Source organism: Pocillopora verrucosa, chromosome 4, assembly GCF_036669915.1.
Source record: "Pocillopora verrucosa isolate sample1 chromosome 4, ASM3666991v2, whole genome shotgun sequence".
Lineage (NCBI taxonomy): Eukaryota > Metazoa > Cnidaria > Anthozoa > Scleractinia > Pocilloporidae > Pocillopora > Pocillopora verrucosa.
This window is the reverse complement of record NC_089315.1, coordinates 392967-411757: the sequence shown is the minus strand read 5'-3', so window position 1 is coordinate 411757 and position 18791 is coordinate 392967. Positions and strand designations below refer to the sequence as shown.

The following is an 18791-nucleotide window of genomic DNA, read 5'->3' as shown; positions in this document are numbered from 1 at the left end:
CACAATCACTAACCTCTTCACCTCATGGAGCCTAGGATGTGAATACTTTGTATGGCAGGGATCCCTTCACCAATTTGAGGAGTTAGCTTGTACTATCTCTAAAATTTGACAAAATACTTTTCCCTATGAATGTTTCATCTACTCCTCTCCATTTCTCCCTGGTTATAATTTTTTGACTTAGCATTCATCTAACAGCCCACAATGCAAGTATCAACAGGCTATCTATTTCAGTTGTTGATATGCAGCTAATACTCCCTCAGTAGAGTGATGGGACTGCCAAAAAGTTTGCATACCCAAGGCACCCTGTAATATGCAGCTAGAGATATTCAGGGCACTTGATGAAAAAAAAGGTGCTGCCATAGGAGTGCCTGAAATGTCTAATAAATACTCAGCTGTGCAGGCATGACAGTAAAATTATGAAATGTCACACTAGCTATAGAGAATAATTTCTTTCACCAACTGCTTCGTGCAATCATCTGAAGACACAGGAACTGACTTGCAAGAAGCTGGTGTGATCCCCAGATATACAGGCTAGTCTTTCAGCTGTTTGCTATCTCTGGGTAGAATTAAAGTGCTGTCTGCACAGCTATAAAATTCTCATTTGAAACGGTCAACTATTTCATAAGGGACCACCTTTAGGGCAGGGAAGGGGTGATTACATTCAAAAAAGACTGGCACAAAGAGCCAATTGAAAACACTGATTAGATCCACCAACTAATTGCAACAAAGTTCCAGTCATTAATATTACGGCAAGCTCACTTATTCACTCTTGGTTTTTGCAAAGGAAACTGCTCTTAGAAATTAGTTCCATCTTGAGAAACTTCAAATCAGTAAAGGTTTATTATAGACAGTCACTACAAGAGTAGCCCTTGAGTGAGAGTTGGCAGTATTATTTTTCTTCACAAAGCTGTAGCAGAATTTATTTCAAATTCATGTTTTGCACATCATCTTAACTGACAATCCTATTATTGTTAAGTCTGTGAGTCTGATATCTATCAGTGATAGTGCATTTTGCTGTTTCTGTTGCAGTTTTCCATCAACCAACAGATACTTCTGCACATCTTAATAATGAGATCACCATTCCACAAGATTTATTCCACACAATGTAGTAGTGGGATGAGCAGAGAAGCTACCACGGAGGGGACAGAGCTTTATGTTACGATTCTGTTAATCTCCAGATCTTGATAGTACAATCATCAGAACATGATGCTAGGAGGCCTGGCTCCTTAGGATGCCATTTAACTCCATTAACATCCTGGGAATGTGCCTGTATTAAGAATTAAATTAAAAAACTTATGTGATTCAAAGGCAATAATCAATCACTATTAACATTGGACTGATTCAGGTTAATGTCACACACACATCTTGTGAGTGCTTCTTTCCTAGCGCTACCCAAGATATTTACCATTTAGTTTATTCATTGTATGTTTAGAGAATGGCCAGATATAACTAGTTCACATGATATATCTGCAAAAAGGTATTGTCTAGAGATTTTCAGTGGAATTATCATAAGGCTTTCACAGATTTTAGCATGTTGGCAACAAAAGAGAAAGACCATGGCCAGTCCTGTTGCATCACACACCGAGAGATGGCAACAATAATATCTCTAAAGCATCAACATGTCTATCATCTGCCACTGCTTCACATTTCATCAGGTGAGCCATCCCACATGCATATCTGTCATCTCTGAACCCCAGCTGGGAGCTACCATTTCAAGCCATGCAGCCCTTCCTTTAACCTAGCAGCATTGATAGCACCAGAGAAAAGTAATCCAAACTTTAAGAGACTTTCTGGTCTCTAGGATAAAATTTGCAGCTGATCCAAAGTCCCCAATTGTCACACTTAGCATGGTCAAATCTGTCCATTCTTGAACCTATTCTAGCACCCCCACCCTTCTGCGATAAGAAATGCAAATAATTAACAATCTTATCTTAAACAAAAGCAAGAAAGGATGATAAACACCTCTCGCTGAATTGCTACTTGCTGGAATGAAGGTTTATTCTTGTCATCAATAGTAACATCCTGTCAAAAGAAAGCATGTTCACTTAGTGATAATCTTTCAGTCAATATAACAGAAAAGCCTTAAAATACATTCAAAATGTTTATCATCTATTCCTAAGGGCAAGTTACATACTAGTAATTAGTTTTCATGTTAACCAACAAAGTTATCCTCATGAAAATCCAGCATGAATTAAACAAAAAAATCCATAACCTGTTGAAATACTCTGAGACAATCATCTCCCCCTGCTGTTGCTATGACATCTTCAACAGGAGACCTGATTTTAAAAGAAAAGAGAAGAGAGAAATACTCCTGCAGCAATATAAGCACAGCATAACTGTAATCTTTATCTATCTGTGATGAAAAACTTTATTTGTTGGAAAAAAATCTTACAGAGATTTGAGAATAATCTGACTTCTGACAGTGTTCTTTGAAGTCACCAATACCAAGGGCACAGGTTTGCAAAAGAAATGGGAGGAACTAATTACTGGAATAAAAAAGGAAGCAAGGACCACAGAACACTTTCTATTTCCCTGCCCTATGCATTTTTTCTCTTTCCTTTGAGTATTCCATTCACAAACTGTCACAAATTCCAAAGTGCCAGAAAGAACCATTAATTTTTCACTCCATTGGTGAACAAATTTACACCTACCAGTGAACATCATAAATAGTTCTGTCATGATAACCAGACAACACACAAACACTCTTCCATTTTGGGTCGCTTCCATTTGTGACAACACCTGGTAGGAATTGTAGTTTAACTAGGTTGAGAATTCTTAATTCAATCAAAAATGCACCTTAACAAAGCTAATTGTCAACAATTAGCTTAGCTAACCACTCTTAAGTAACAATTCTAGTAATACTAAAACTACGTCTAGAAATGATAATGATGATGAAAATTAGTTCTTGTAACTGACCACCCTTCTCCCAAAATTTAGACTTTTCAGGGCCAAAAAAATTAAATATTCCAAAAGAAATCTATCATTCAAATATCCCAACTGGCTGGGAAAAGACCAGTTCGTTAAATACCATGATGTTACCAGAGAAAAATTTAGGACCGAATTAAAATCTTAGTGCCAAGAACAAATCTACAGTTGGTTAAGCTACTGTTAGTAGTAAGCAGCATGGTGCAGGGCTGGAATCTGGGACCACCAGATCACAAGACAAGCACCTTTACTAACTAATCACTTTTTGTTCTTTGTTTGTCTAAATGTAGTCATTTTTGTTATAACAACCATTTTTTTATTACTTAATAGGATATAGAAGGTAATATTTCATTACCTTCTTGATTCCCTGGTTCATAACTCTGCCATATTCTTATTGTTTTGTCATCACTGCATGAAACTGTAAAGAATATTAATAAAAAGCATTTACAGCACTGTTGTAAGGAAAATATAAAAACAGTCAAAGTAGCCTATTAATTCATCAACTTTTTTCACCTACCTAGCCTGTCACCAGTGTGATTAAAACTTATGGCCCATACTGTTGCCTCATGGCCATCCAAAGTATCAAAACAAGACCTGTTTTGAAAAGTACAAATTAAAAATAAAATACCAGGAGTGAAAGAATTATGAAAAAACAAATATGGCTTTGACCAATGGCCTATCATGCAGCACTAGCTCTGAATAATCTTAATTTCTACCATTCAATTTTGTTACCCAATCTCAATATTTTACATGAACAGAGAAGATAAGTTTCTAAAGAAACAATGGTGCTGTTTAAATTGGGGGGGGGGGGGGTATAACAAAATAGTGTGGTTTCATAAAGTTAGCTGATATTGTAAATTGGCTCCTCCAAAGAGTTTCTAAGCTGATGTTACGAGCCTTAGCCCTTCCAGTCATTCACTCTGACAAAGGACTAACAATGGAAATGTCAGCTTAGAAACTCTTTACAGTGGTCAATTTACATTATTATTATCAACTCTGTTTTATAAAACTAGATTATCTCAAAATTCTTTTATTCATCCTCAATCAATAAACCCCAGAACATCAAGGCTCTGGAGAATAAAATGTAAGATTTATACAATTATTAGTGGAGGTGTGGTGGCCTCATGGTTTGCGCGCTCAACTCCAGATCAAGTGGTCTGGGTTCAAGCCCTGGCCGGGGATATTGTGTTGTGTTCTTAGGCAAGACACTTTACTCTCACAGTGCTTCTCTTCACCCAGGTGTACAAATGGGTACCAGCAAACATCCTGGGGGTAACCCTGCGATGGACTAGCATCCCATCCAGGGGGTAGTAGCAATACTCCTAGCTGCTTCATGCTAAGGAAACCAGAGTTAAGCACCTGCCCCATGGGCCTCTTAGGCCTGTATAAAGGCGTTACTTTTATGCAATTATTAACTTATATGAAGCACTATAGTTCTCTCTCTCACATTCCTTAATTTAAGAAATTTTAGATGGCTAACTAACCAATCATCATCATCTTCTTTGTAAAGTTTGACTGTGTCATCATAACTGCATGATGCCAGAATCTGTAAAGAATTGGTAATAACCAGTCATTCACAATAGAAGAAATATAAAATCAATATGTTTACCTCCAGTATACATATTGTATACCTCCAGTAAGGAACCTTGACAAAGCACTGCTTCTCTTCTAACCAACAAGATCCCATTTAATGGTTGTTACTAAGTACTACACAATTTTGCTCTGACCTCCTTGTCTGGATGCCAAACAACTCTCTTCACATCCTGTGAGTGACTGTGAAGAACACTTGCACATTCATACTCATCGTCTTCTTGCACTAAAAAATGTAGGAGATAATTATAACATTGCTCCTTTCAGCAATAATTATTCATTTTAATTTCCACAATATTCAGAAGGAGGTTCTTACATATATACTGAGCACATCACAAAATTAATTTATGGGTTTTCAGACCAGTTTCACACCTGAGAAGATGAGTGGAGTCCAACCCTGCCCAACCCATACTGATTTTTCTCACATTACCTGTCAAAGTCTGAGTTAATGTGCCAGTCAGTCAATGATGATGGATAAAAATGCATGTAAGAAACAGGGTGGCAGAGATGTAGATACAATCAGCCATTATTGTTTATTTGTATTGTTGGTACCTTCCCATATCCAAACACTCTTGTCTCTTCCACAAGTTGCAATGAATGATCCTGAAGAACTCCAGGCTACTGATTTGACCTCATTTTCGTGTCCTTCGAGAGTGGCATTACACTCAAACTCTAAAATCAATAAAATATTTCATATCAATTTATTAATCCCAACTAAGTCAATCATAGGATAAATCATACAAAAGAAAAAAGTTCTTGTAAAAATCAGTAAGTTTCAGTGTACTCATCATAGTGGTTTTCCAGTAACCCGACATTACTACGCTGATTATACATGTATATGTTACACTGCAGATACATGTACCTTAAAGTAGTAATGTTGGCTGTTTCAAACAATTTTTGTAAAGAAACTTTGCATGGTTAGTTGGTTGTATTTCAATGCAACATTAACCACAACTTTAACCTTAGATCCTAAATGACCACATTGGAGAATAATTATGGAGCATATGATCTTTATATATCTACCTCCACTGTTTTTATCCCAAATACAGATAGTTGCATCAAAGCTGGCAGAAGCTAGGTACATCCCATTTGGAGACCAATCCACTAAACAAACAATCAAAATAAGCATTTATTTTCAGTTTTTAACTGAAATACCTATCAAGGCCATCGTGATATTTTTCCACTCTTCCACAGATATAAAAAAACAAAATCATCAGAAATTATTGTGTATTAATACCCCAAATTCCTATTCAGTCTGGAAACAGTGGACAAGAAGAGCCACCTAGCAGAATGTCAATTATTAAATTCGCATATGACATTATGATTGTTATTATTATTATTATTTGTAGTAGTAGTAGTAGTAGTAGTAGTATTATAAATTTTTTTAGTATATTCATTTTACCATTCTCACCTGATCTGATGGTTCTTTGATGTCCATCTTCAAGTACTGTTTTACAAACCCATTTGTCTCCCTCTTTACCCCAGAGACGAATGTGTTCAAGTTAAGAAACAATATTCAAAGAAAAGTTGTTTACATATTGGATTAAATTTATTCAGAATCATACTACTACATCTAAAATTATTCAAGCAAATTGTGTACTTCGTCAATTTTAAAAAACATAATAATTTCACTGACCACAAAAAATAACATTTGGTAATGTCTAATTAATCCAGTATTGTTTGGTGCAAAAACTAGACAAAACTAGACTAATTTCATTAATCAAACTTAAATAAAATAAACGTCTGAAGAAAATGTAACTGCAACTTTAATGATATTGTTTTATCTCCTCCACAGCTTGCCAATAATGTTCCAGAGGGATTCCAACAAACAGACCATACCCTGTCTTCGTGACCTAAAAGACCCCAAAAAGTTAGGATTACGATAAGGAGATTGACGGGAGGTGCTAAAATTTTTCTTAATGAAAAAAGGGGAGTTATATAATACGAACTAAATTCCCCTAGGTTGTACTACCTTCCAGAGTTTGCACAAGCTCCAAATTTCCAGACATATTCAGTACTTGGTCAGAGGGAGCAGAAATTTACCAGGCATCATATGCTCTCAATAATTGAGCCCGCGACATTTCTTTATTTCGCACAGCATCACAGATCATGCGCAATTCAAGCGTCTTACATAAGCTATGACGCAATAAAATTATCCCTTTCAAATTGACGCACGGAGGAAGTGTGAAGCAATACGTGTTACCGGTTGCAACTTAGTGTTTCAGCGTAGTTTTCTACCTAAAGTAAGTACTAATCAGTCAAAATTTCCCTTCAATTATTCTTGTGCGTACACTTATTACTCTCCTTAGCCATTTCGGTTTGCTTAGCTGACGGGGGACAGATTCTGTCACACGTGTGTGCGAGCGGAATTTTACCGGCATGTATTCGACTTTTGAACTGATGGAAGTCCAAGTTCGCCGTCGAGGTTTCTTGCCTTCTTCTTTCTGATGAACCGAAATATTACTAACATTTTCAAACACTCTTTAGATTTCAACAAGACTTGTTAAAGGGAGGGCATTATCGTGTCTGTGTCGACTTTTCGTATAGTAATTCTTAACAAACCGGTGATCGATTCGTACAGTATGTGGAAAATTGAAACACTCTAAGAAGGCCTAGGGTAGTAACAAAGAAAGAGAAAAACCTAGAAAATCATAGCCTAGACGATCATTGCCCAGAAGTGCTCCGCGATTTTAACATCTGCTAAGTCGGCCGGCTCTTTCGTGTTCTGGTCGGGTTTTTGCCCCAACTCGTCGATATAACATATCGTGCTCCGCTTCAAGCGTGATACAACTTCTGTTCCAAAATGTTTCTGTTCCAGGCAAAACAATTTTTGTCTCGCAGTTGATCTTGTTTGGGCTACCGAATCTATTATGTAATCAAACTATGTTCAATTGTGCATCGTGTGATATAATTGTGTCCTCTCCTCAGCAATTTCCTCTGGTCAATTTATATTTGATCAGAGTACTTGATTGTAGATCAAAGTTTCGTTCCTGTGAACGGGAGACGCGGATGTTGGTTACTGTTTAAAGGTTAACCATATTGTGCCCTGGTTTTCAAGGCAATACAGAATTCTTTGAGAAGATTGTAACTTTGCTTTGTCACCAAAGGTATTTATTATTGTTGATTCAGGAACAATGGGTGATATTCCTATTGGAGACGCCACAAAGGGGGCCAAGATCTTCAAGACTAAATGTGCACAGTGTCACACAGTAGAGGCAGTAAGTTCACAGTGCTCAATTTTATCCTGTTTAAGTTTTCAGAGTATACAATGTACTTTGTAGCAGTGCAATATTACACCATCACTGACCCCAAGTACCACCAGTTTCCTCTGTGAATCTGTTTAATAGGTTTTGAAAAGTCTTGACACATTTTCAATGCTTTCATAGCTGCAGATCACTCCTAGCACCCAAATACCCAAAGTATTTGCCTAAATGGACCTTTCTTTTTTCTGTTCAGAATGGTAAGCATAAGACGGGTCCGAACCTTCATGGCTTGTTTGGTCGCAAAACTGGACAGGCACCAGGTTTCTCTTACACTGATGCTAACAAGAACAAGGGCATCACATGGGGGCCAGACACTCTGTGGATTTACCTGGAAAACCCCAAGAAGTACATTCCTGGTAGGTGTTCAGATGTAGGCATGATGCATGTACTGGAAATTTCATGGAATAAATTATGTATGAACCTGTCAAAGGGATAGCAGTTGACCCCAAATGGAACACTGTGTAATCTTGTGTTATTAGAGTAATGCTGGAAGCTTTTCACAATTAACTTTTTTTGAAGACTTTAGGCCTCTTTTTTTAATTTTTCTTTTCTATTACATGCTATTCTTCTTATTCTGTAAGGTTAATTTCAAATGTCCCACTTTTATTGCTGGAAACTAAAGTAAAAAATTATTTGGAGTATGTAATATTAGCATTATGTTTGAAACCCTATAATGGGGCTTTTGGAATTCATTACAGCACAGTAAAGTTAAGACTAGGTTTTCAAGTGTTAAATTAATACAAATTTTCTTCTAAAGGAACAAAGATGGTCTTTGCTGGTCTAAAGAAAAAAGCTGAGAGAGCAGGTTGGTGAAATATTTTCCCTGAGAAGTCCATTCTAACCACATAAAGCTTTCTTTATATTGTAGAAGTTTATTTGGAAGTTTTAAAGTGCTAAATTGTGAGATTATGAAGCATGTCAAGTTATACAGTTTCTATAGTACAACAAAAGAATGAGTAGAGAAGGAGAAGGAAAGTGTAACCAGAAAGCAAGGCTTTTTGCTCTCAAAGGAGAATTTCTTGTTTACTTTGAACTCCATCTAAGTTTGAACTTTGTGTTAAAATATGATTGTGAGCAAAACATTCTGTTTGTTTTAGATCTCATTGCTTACCTGAAGGAGGCCACAAGCTGAAACCAGTTTTGTGCAGAATAATGCAGAAGTGCCATGCAATTATATGGATTTTACTTTCTTTTCATCAAGCATGTAACATACTACTTGAAAAGACACTAGTGTGGATTGCTGGAATGTGTCTGAACAACTTTAATTAATTTGCTGTACAGGATGTGAAACAGTATTATTTACAAGGCTGTGCTTTGTTGTAATGTACTGATTTTAAAAGGCCATGGTGACAATGAAATTTTCTGAGTTTTAAATGGCTCTCTTTATGTCTTTCTTCTCAGAGTTGTCAATTAATAATAACATTAATGATTATACTTCTAAGCAAAACTGGTGACTATACATTTACCAGTAACACTCAGAAGAAGCTTCCCTTTCCTTTAGACCACAGTTTTATAGTTTCACATTTCTGGTTGAATTCCCTTCCTTGACAAAACTTTTCACAAAGATGATGTTATGCAATCAGTTGTACTTTAATACGGTTGTGAAAGAATGTATTGGCTTGCCATGGTAATTGGAGGCTGTTTAACCATATGTGACATAGGAATGCTAGTTGTGCAGAATTATCATAGCTGGGCAACAGTTCTGACATGTGTTTGAATGAAGAGAATAGAGTCTTCAAAGGCTAATCAAGGATTCTCTGCACTATGGGTAGGTAACATTGACCATTGCAAAGAACACGGACCACTTGCAACTTGTGTCATGTCAAATTCCCATTTCTCTGTATTTTTCAACGTACTACAACAACACTCACCTTTAAAGGCAATTTGCTCTGACAAAGGGCTAACACTCAAAACATCAGCTTCGAAACTCGTCATAATGGCCACCTTATAATATCAACTCAGTTGATAAAACCAAGTAATCTTGTTTCATTCCCCCACTGACAAAGTTAGAAAGTTACCCCCTTTACCCCTAAAGGTGAGTCTGCAGTGTTTTACATATTTCCTATAGAAAATACTGGACCTCAAATCTATCTTGTGTTAAGAAGGGAATGTAGTCCAAGGAGCAGAAGTGCAATTAGTTTCCAATGATTCTGATAACCTCCCCAATTATCCAGTTAGTGCATCAAATTGAAATGTAGGCTTAGGTGTGCAATAACAAATTATTCCCAAATTGCTCTCACACAAAATTTCAGCTTTTATGATGTATTTCAAAACCTTTAACTGTTAACAATACCATGAAAAAAGTGTTGCATATATGTTATACAGTAAAACAAGAATTATTACACACCAGCAATCAACATTACTTTGAACAAAATTTTATTCATTTTTTTTAAGCTTGTTAATCAGTCATGTTTGTAAAAAATGCAGTCATTCACAATTTTTTGACAAAAATAGACCCAACAAGTTGAAAACAGGCAATTAAAGTAGCTAACAGCAAAGAAATATTGCTTGGTTTATACCTAACAATAAAAAGAAATCATTTCGTGCTTTACTACAACAAACTTTGTTGCAAACAATCCATCTGAAGATCAAACAGAACTTTACTGAAGAGATGGTGAAATAATGATGGAAATAATAAGTTGATAATAATGCTCCTCAAGTAGCATTAGAGAAAATACTCAAAGGATTGGTAAAGATAAAAGGTAACCACTAACTGGTTAGCTCTTATAAGTCACAAAATTGGGTTGAATTTAACTCAAATCTAAACAATCTCAATACATCATATGTTACATGATACTTTCTTTTCCTAAAAAATCCTTGACAGCCTAGACAGTTTTTCTGTCACTTAAAACACGGACAATGGAACCAAGTCCAGCCACTGCCAAAAGCTGAAACATAAGAAAATTCACAAAACTAAGAATCTAACCCTACAGCCTCATGCTCATGAATGGGAACACCACATTACAAGTATCTTTTTACTACATGAGAAAGTATTCTATCAACTGTTTTAAATATAAAGAGATTCACTTAGAGTGGCCTTGTTGAGGAGGTAAATAAATGACTAGAAAAATGACAAGTAAGTGTTCCTGAAAAACTATCTCGTGCAGAATTCCAACTAAACATTTCCGCTATACTTGTTGTGTGATCTCATGCTGGATGAAATAACTAACCTTTTCATGCCATGTAAGTAACGTAGCACTGGATCCCTCAGTGGGCTCAGCAAAACCTCTGTAAATGTATTTCATCAACACATCCTGCTCATTCTTGTCCAAGATTTTGACACATTTGTCCACTTCAGCTGCCTTCACAGCAGTAAGTACACGTAATACTATCCCAAATGCCTTATCCTGCAAAACAGTTTGCAGAAATCTCTTATAAACTCTAGCTATAAATGATTTCCTCTCAAGTTTCATTACAGTAAGCATATTAAGAGGAGTTTTAAATTTTCACTTGTTACTCATCAAGTGTTCTAGACAAAGGGCTCTTGAAAGAGGGTCCAAAATAGACTTTTCCAATCCCACATCCTGCAACTGTTTCTCATTTTATCCCACCAGGTTAAACCCAAGTTGCTCTGGTTCACCACCAACTGATGGACAAATTAGAGCCTTAACAATATTGACAATGTACTCCTGTTATTGAGAAAGGAAAAGAATGGATTAATGCATATTTAGAAATTGAGAATTGATTAATGCATAGCTAGAAAGACAGTCTTAATAAGTGAGACCTGCAGAAGGACCACCAGAAAAACTATTCTGTTACATAGATAAAATTCTTCAGTCGATCACACAACAACAGAAGTCACATCTCAATACAACAGACTCCATCAACTTCATAGAAAAGACAAAGCTTCAGAAAGTAGTGATACTCCTTTCAATGGATGTTACCAGCTTATACAAAAATATACTCTCTCATTCCCGCCCCCATCCAAAGTTCTTACTAGAGAAAGCACCTAAACTAACTTGGCTGGAAAACTCATCCCAATTCAGTGAACAAAATTACTTGCAAATGCATGGAACTGCCATGGGTACCAACATGTCGGTAGCCTTTTCAAACATCTTCATGGCTAAAATTGCAAATCCTAGATAAAGGTGTTCATTTGGAAACACATCAATGACATAATCTCTCTCTTGAACACCAACTGATATGTCATCAACCAGTTCATTGAACAAGCAAACAATCATCAGCCAACAATCAAATTTACAGCTGAAATATCTGTTTCAGAAACTACTGTTAGACACCACTATCTATAAGGGAGTGAGATTCAACAGGGAGCCAGACTTCCCAGGACTAATTCTTCTAAGGAAAAGTTTGAAGAGGCTATTAGACAGTTCAAAACATACTTGGCTGAGAGAGACTAACCGAAAAACTTTTTTGACAACCCACTCTTTGGAGTGAACTTGAACAACCTTAACCGGCCCACCTCTAACAGGGAAAACAAACAATCAAATCTTACCCTTTGTAATAACACAATACTATCTAACTGTTCCAAACCTTAAAGAAATCCTTTTGAGTCCATGAAATTTAGTACAGCAATAACCATTGCTAGGAGAAACCTTCAAAGAACTGCCAATAGTATCATACAGAAAGGGGCCTTCACTCAGACATACTCATGAGAAAAAAAAAATTATAATGAAGGCAAGAAAACTGGAGATACTATGGAGATGTGCAAACATTTGTAACTAACACAGAGAAAACAGGACTTGGTACAGAGTCATTTCAGAATGTCAACCCCAGTTTACACGGGAGCATTAATTAAGTTTGATTCCAAAGCAAATGAATACTTTTTGATATCTCTATGTTCGAGTAACTCATAACCTGAGTTAAATTATGATCTCACCTATAGCCATCCTATCTTCTATCCTGCCTTCAAACTGGAGCACATCCTGGTCTCACCATCCTATTTTCCTATATAATTTCTTGTATCCTACATCCCCCTAAATTTTGAGCTACATCCCACATCCCGCCAAACCCATGTTGGACCCTCTCAAAGACATTGGGTTCAGTGGTCAAATATTGCATATAAAGTCCCCTTAGCATTCAAAAGATGGTAGCAATCTGGTCTCATGTCGTAAGGATTCCCAATTGCATAACCTAACTACCATCTCCTTAGCAGTAAAAAAACTTACATATGTCAAGCCACCCTTACAAAAAAATTATCATCTTTCTTATTATATTTACAATAGTTCAAATGTTTTCATAGTATTTTCAATCGGTGTCAGGATCTTGTGTCGTCCAACTGAGTCTGTATCAGTCTTCCAAATTTCCTTATTATCTATTACGAAAATGTACTGATCAAGAATGTGTTTGCAAAAACTGCGAAGAGCATGAAATATGATAGTAGTCCTCTACCTTTGTCGCCTGGTTTTTCGACATAATAGGAGCATTCGTCAAAGCAGCTTTAAGGGCTTCTGCATTTTTCTGCCTAGATTAAAGTTAAGGACTCAAAAAACGTAGGTTGTGTTAAGTGTAACTTTCGTGAGATGCTGCATATACTATCCTATCATGGTTCACTGCTGACCTCGGTTAGTCTTTAAAATATGGGTTAAATTGCAGTGGAAAGGAGTATTTAAGATTCATACAACCTTAGTAGGACCAATTTCTTTCCTATTAACTGCTAAAATGTGAAATAAAAATTGAGTTTTCCGTGCCATGAAAGGATACTGCATGAGCAAGTTCTTGACTTCCCCTTCATCCGGTCCGCTTTGACCTGAATCTTCATCTCCATCATCTTGAAATGTGTTTTCATCCAACTCATCTACATCTACTCCCCTAAATTTTGTCGACTGGCTGGATTTCGACATATCGAAAGAAGATTTAAGAAAGAAATAACTTCAGTATTCGTATGGAATGGACGGAAACAACTCACTCCCTTCCCTTCCCATAAATCACCGGGAACATAGTCCTAGAGCCAGTCTCCAGTAGTCGATAGCAGTCATCGATGACCCTTTCGGGGAGGCGGGGGCGATATTTAGTTCACTTCGTGTAACTTTGGACTACAGAAGGTCGCAAAACTCCGTTGGCATCCCCTTTGACCTATCCTTCTACATCTTTTTCAAACTTTCTTTTCTGAAATGAGTGTGATTCAGTAAACAGTCACGTTACCTTCACAGGTTCTTCCTGGAGTTAGAATTGACTTAAATACAAGTAATATAAGACTGGTTCTAAACTGCCTCTTTTTCAAATTTTAAATCATGCCTGTGAGAGTGTTACCCATCCTTTGAACTATGATATTTTCAAAGCCAAGTTTATCCTAAAAGACTGCTCTATGTGTCTGTTAGTGTCATTTCTGTGTGCATGTAAGCAAGCATGGACTTAAAGTACCACCGCTATCAACATTAAAATTTTTCGTGCTTAATACAGGTCCCTAATATTTTCAACTTCCCAGCTATTTCAGGGGGTTGAAACACTCCAATAAACGTACTTGATATTAATGGCAGTAGATCTTGTATAATTTGTTTATGCCTACAATCATAATACTAATTTAAGATGCTTCTGGTCTAATAAGCTTTCGTTATTGATGGTAGTCAGTGTTACCTACGCAACAGAGCGGACTTTCTGGGTTTCAACAGCATAATAAACCCATGTTCAAGGCTGGAGCAACACAAAAAGGTTAAAAAGTAATGCTGATCTTCATCAAGTAAGGATGATGGGACAGTTGACTCATACACTTCATCTATTGAAGTATCCCATGATTTCCTAAATTAGCGGATTCCTGACGTTTGTGATTAAGTCATTCCTGTCCACGATGTACCGTGTTTCCTTGGCGTTTTACGGGAGTTTTCCCCTAATGAAGTCTCACGAGTTAAAAAAAAATGGAGACTGATGGGTTATCTTTGGGCTATTCACTTAGATTTTTTTTGTGGTGTTAAGACAGCACTATTTGGAGCGAAGGAGGTGGGGGTGAAGGGGCAGAGAAGCTGGTGTTGAGATTTTAATCATTTATTTCCCATCTTCTGGGCTTTCATTTGGAGTTCATAAGGTCTCGCACGCGCTGTTAACGGCCCGAGCGCGCGAACATTACGTAACAAAGCAATAGGTTGCTAAGGAACGCAAACAAACAACAGCAATTTAAAAAATCCTAAAAGGTAAAACTTTGCAAAAGATTGTCTTGCTACAAAAGGACCCTTAAAAGGTCAGTTACGAAGTAACCCGCTTAAAGTTTCAATAGATACATGTACAGAGTCATCTAAAAAGTAAGCAGTTTGAAAATTACGGTGCATATATTTCAAGAATCATTTTGAAAGAAGCGTTTCAAAATTTGCACTGAATACATCCAGAAGTATAAATATGATTGTAAAGCATCTCAAAAGTCACCAAGCAAATAGTATAAAGTTGCAGACAGAAAGAATGCGATTCAAAGTTGCAGTATAAATATCTCGAGGACCGCTTGGAATAAATGAATGCGAGAACGATCTTCGCAGTAATGAACACTACTTAAGCAGTAGTGGAATTAACCAGTTTAAAAGTTGCAGTGCATGTTTATGACTCAAGAACAATTTAAAACAGAGGCAGTTTGAAAGTTGTAGGGTATATCTCAAGCGTCAGTTAAAAATGAGGCAGTTTCAAAATTGTGAAGTATATATTCCAGGATTGTCAAAGAATGCAAGCAGTTTAAAAGTTGCATGGTAAATATCTTGAGAATAAGTTGATAAGGAAGCAGTTTGAAGGTTGCGGTGTATGTATCTTAAGAACCATTTAGAAGGAAGCATTTTGAAAGTTGCGGTGTATGTATCTTAAGAGTCACTTCGAAGGAAGCAGTTTGAAAGTTGCGGTGTATGTATCTTAAGAGCCATTTAGAAGAAAGAATTTTGAAAGTTGCGGTGCATATAATTCAAGAGTTATTCAGAAGGAAGCGGTTTGAAAGTTGCTTTCTTCTGAATGACTCTTGAGATATATGCACCGCATATACATGGTAAATATGTTAAGAGTCGGTCAATAAGAGAGCAGTTTGAAAGTTGCTGTGTATGTATCTCAAGAGTCACTTAGAAGGAAGCAGTTTGAAAGTTGCGGTGTATGTATCTTAAGAGCCATTTAGAAGAAAGCAGTTTGAAAGTTGCGGTGTATGTATCTTAAGAGTCACTTCGAAGGAAGCAGTTTGAAAGTTGCGGTGTATGTATCTTAAGAGCCATTTAGAAGAAAGAAGTTTGAAAGTTGCGGTGCATATAATTCAAGAGTTATTCAGAAGGAAGCGGTTTGAAAGTTGCTTTCTTCTGAATGACTCTTGAGATATATGCACCGCATATACATGGTAAATATGTTAAGAGTCGGTTAATAAGAGGGCAGTTTGAAAGTTGCTATGTATATCTCTCAAGAGTCATTTAGAAGGATGCTGTTTGATAGTTGCGGTGCATATATCTCAAGAGTCACTAAGAAGGAAGCAGTCTGAAAGTTAAGGTGCATATATATCAAGAATCATTTAAGAGAAAGCGGTTTGAAAGTTGCGGAATGTATCTCAAGAGTCATTTAGAAGGAAGCAGTTTGAAAGTTAAGATGCATATATCTCAAGAGAGTCACTGAGAAGGAAGCAGTTTGAAAGTTGTGGTGCATGGATCTCAAGAGTCATTTAAAAGAAAGCAGTTTGAAAGTTAAAGTGCATATAACTCAAGAGATTCATTTAGAAAGAAGCAGTTTAAAAGTTGCTGTGCATATATGTTAAGAGTCATTTAGAAGGAAGCAGCTTGATAGTTGCGGTGCATATCTCTCAAGAGTCATTTAGAAGGAAGCAGTTTGAAAGTTAAGGTGCATATCTCTCAAGAGTCATTTAGAAGGAAACAGTTTGAAAGTTGTGGTGCATATATCTCAAGAGTCGCTAAGAAGGAAGCAGTCTGAAAGTTAAGGTGCATATATCTCAAGATTCATTAGGAAGGAAGCAATTCGAAAGTTGCGGTGCATATAACTCAAGAGTCATTTAGAAAGTAGCAGTTTGAAAGTTGCGGTACATATATCTCAAGAGTCATTTAAAAGAAAGCAGTTTGAAAGTTGCGGTGTATATATCTCAAGAGTCATTTGAAAGAAAGCAGTTTGAAAGTTGCGGAATATATCTCAAGAGTCATTTAGAAGGAAGCAGTGCATAAATCAGCAGTTGCAGTGCGTATGTCTCGAGAGTCGCTAAGAAGGAAGCAGTTTGAAAGTTGCGGTGTTTACATCTCAAGAGTCATTTAGAAGGAAGCAGTTTGAAAGTTGCGGCGTATATATCTCAAGAGTCATTTGGAAGGAAACAGTTTGGAAGTTGCGGTGCATAGCTCTCAAGAGTCATTTAGAAGGTAGCAGTTTGAAAGTTGCCGTGTACATATCTCAAGAGTCATTTAGGGGGAAGCAGTTTGAAAGTTGTGGTGTGCATCTCTTTGTATACACTTTATACAGCCCCTCTTGCTGACATCATTCGAAAGCATGGTCTCCTTTATCACCTCTATTCAGATGACTGTCAAATCTATGTGTCGTTTAAATCAAGTCCTGATGAAGTATCCGCAGCTCTTGCAAAATTGGAGGATTTTGCTAGTGAGATCTACGCTTGGATGGCATGTTATAAACTAAAACTCAATCGTGAAAGAGTTTTTTAAGTAATACATGCCAAATATTGCCCGTGCCCAACAACAGACGAGATTACAATCGCTGGTGTTAAAATAGGAAAGTCAGTAAAAGCTAGAAACATAGGGGTCGGTTATCTTTGATAGTTTTATGGACCTTGAACAGCATATTAATCATATTTGTAAGGTGGCTTTTTGCCATATACGTAATCTATCAAGGATCAGGAACTGTCTTTCTCTAAAAGATACAGAGACATTGGTCCATGCATTCATAACGACCAAGCTAGATAACTGTAATTCACTATTGGCTGAGCTGCCACAAACCTTAATAGATAAGCTTCAGCGTGTTCATAACGCTGCCGGGCGCTTAGTCTCCCTTACTTGCAAGTATGATAAAATCATTACGCCAGTCTTAATGGATCTCCATTGGCTACCTGCTAAACAACGTATATCTTTCAAGATATTACTACTTACATATAAGGCCTTGAATGCCTTGGCGCCTCAATATATATCGGACATGCTAATGCAGTACATACCAGCTAGAACTCTACGCTCTTCTAACAAACAGTTCTTGGGTTAGGGTTAGGTTTAGGTCGTTTAGAAGGAAGCAGTTTGACAGTTGCAGTGTATATATCTTAAGAGTCATTAAGATGGAAGCAGTTTGAAGGTTGCAGTGCATATCTCTCAAGAGTCATTTACAAGGAAGCAGTGTGAAAGTTGCGGTGTATATATCTCAAGAGTCATTTAGAAGATAGCAGTATGAAAGTTGCTGTGTATATATCGTAAGAGTCATTAAGAAGGAAGCAGTGTGAAAGTTGTGGTGCATATCTCTCAAGAGTCATTGAAAAGGAAGCAGTTTGAAAGTTGCGGTGTATATATCTCCAGAGTCATTAAGAAGGAAGCAGTGTGAAAGTTGCAGTGCATATTTCTCAAGAGTCATTGAAAAGGAAGCAGTTTGAAAGTTGCGATGCATATATCTCGAGAGTCATTAAGCAGTTTGAATGTTGCGGTGTATATATCTCAAGTGGTATTAAGAAGGAAGCAGTTTAAAAATTAAGGTGCACATATCTCAAGGCCATTTAGAAGGAAGCAGTGTGAAAGTTGCAGTGTATATATCTCCAGAGTCATTAAAAAAGGAGCAGTTTGAAAGTTAAGGTGTATATATCTCAAGAATCATTTAGAAAGAAGCAGTTTGAAAGCTGCGGTGCATATCTCTCAAGAGTCACCAAGAAGGAGGCAGTTTGAAAGTTGCGGAGCATATCTCTCAAGAGCCATTTAGAAGGAAGAAGTGTGAAAGTTGCGCTGTATATATCTCAAGAGTCATTTACAAGGAAGCAGTTTGAAAGTTGCGGTGTATATATCTCGAGTGGTATTAAGAAGGAAGCAGTTTAAAAGTTAAGGTGCATATATCTCAAGAGCCATTTAGAAGGAAGCAGTGTGAAAGTTACGGTGTATATATCTCCAAAGTCATTTAGAAGGGAGCAGT

At 36.9% G+C, this 18791-nt stretch overlaps 3 protein-coding genes across 3 annotated transcripts; 1 reads left to right on the top strand and 2 right to left on the bottom strand.

The window, feature by feature from the left end:
- Nucleotides 1-889: 889 nt before the first annotated feature.
- On the bottom strand, nt 890-6583 carry LOC131785355 (probable cytosolic iron-sulfur protein assembly protein CIAO1 homolog). Its single transcript, XM_066165910.1, has 13 exons — nt 6488-6583; nt 6292-6368; nt 5927-6008; nt 5539-5619; nt 5068-5187; nt 4653-4741; nt 4410-4471; nt 3443-3519; nt 3281-3343; nt 2652-2739; nt 2213-2276; nt 1963-2022; nt 890-1267 (listed from the first exon to the last, which is right to left on the bottom strand). The coding sequence occupies exons 1-13, from the start codon at nt 6522-6524 to the stop codon at nt 1157-1159; spliced, it is 1011 nt and encodes a 336-aa protein (XP_066022007.1). The 5' UTR covers nt 6525-6583; the 3' UTR covers nt 890-1156.
- Nucleotides 6584-6657: 74 nt separating this feature from the next.
- On the top strand, nt 6658-9152 carry LOC131785306 (cytochrome c). The gene is made up of 5 exons (XM_059102167.2): nt 6658-6758; nt 7645-7733; nt 7972-8134; nt 8536-8583; nt 8876-9152. Exons 2-5 carry the CDS (start codon nt 7650-7652, stop codon nt 8908-8910), a joined length of 330 nt encoding a protein of 109 aa, XP_058958150.1. The 5' UTR covers nt 6658-6758; nt 7645-7649; the 3' UTR covers nt 8911-9152.
- A 985-nt stretch (nt 9153-10137) lies between these two features.
- Nucleotides 10138-13661, bottom strand: LOC131785305 (actin-related protein 2/3 complex subunit 5-A-like). Its single transcript, XM_059102166.2, has 4 exons — nt 13440-13661; nt 13128-13200; nt 10949-11125; nt 10138-10666 (listed from the first exon to the last, which is right to left on the bottom strand). The coding sequence occupies exons 1-4, from the start codon at nt 13577-13579 to the stop codon at nt 10604-10606; spliced, it is 453 nt and encodes a 150-aa protein (XP_058958149.1). The 5' UTR covers nt 13580-13661; the 3' UTR covers nt 10138-10603.
- Nucleotides 13662-18791: the final 5130 nt, after the last annotated feature.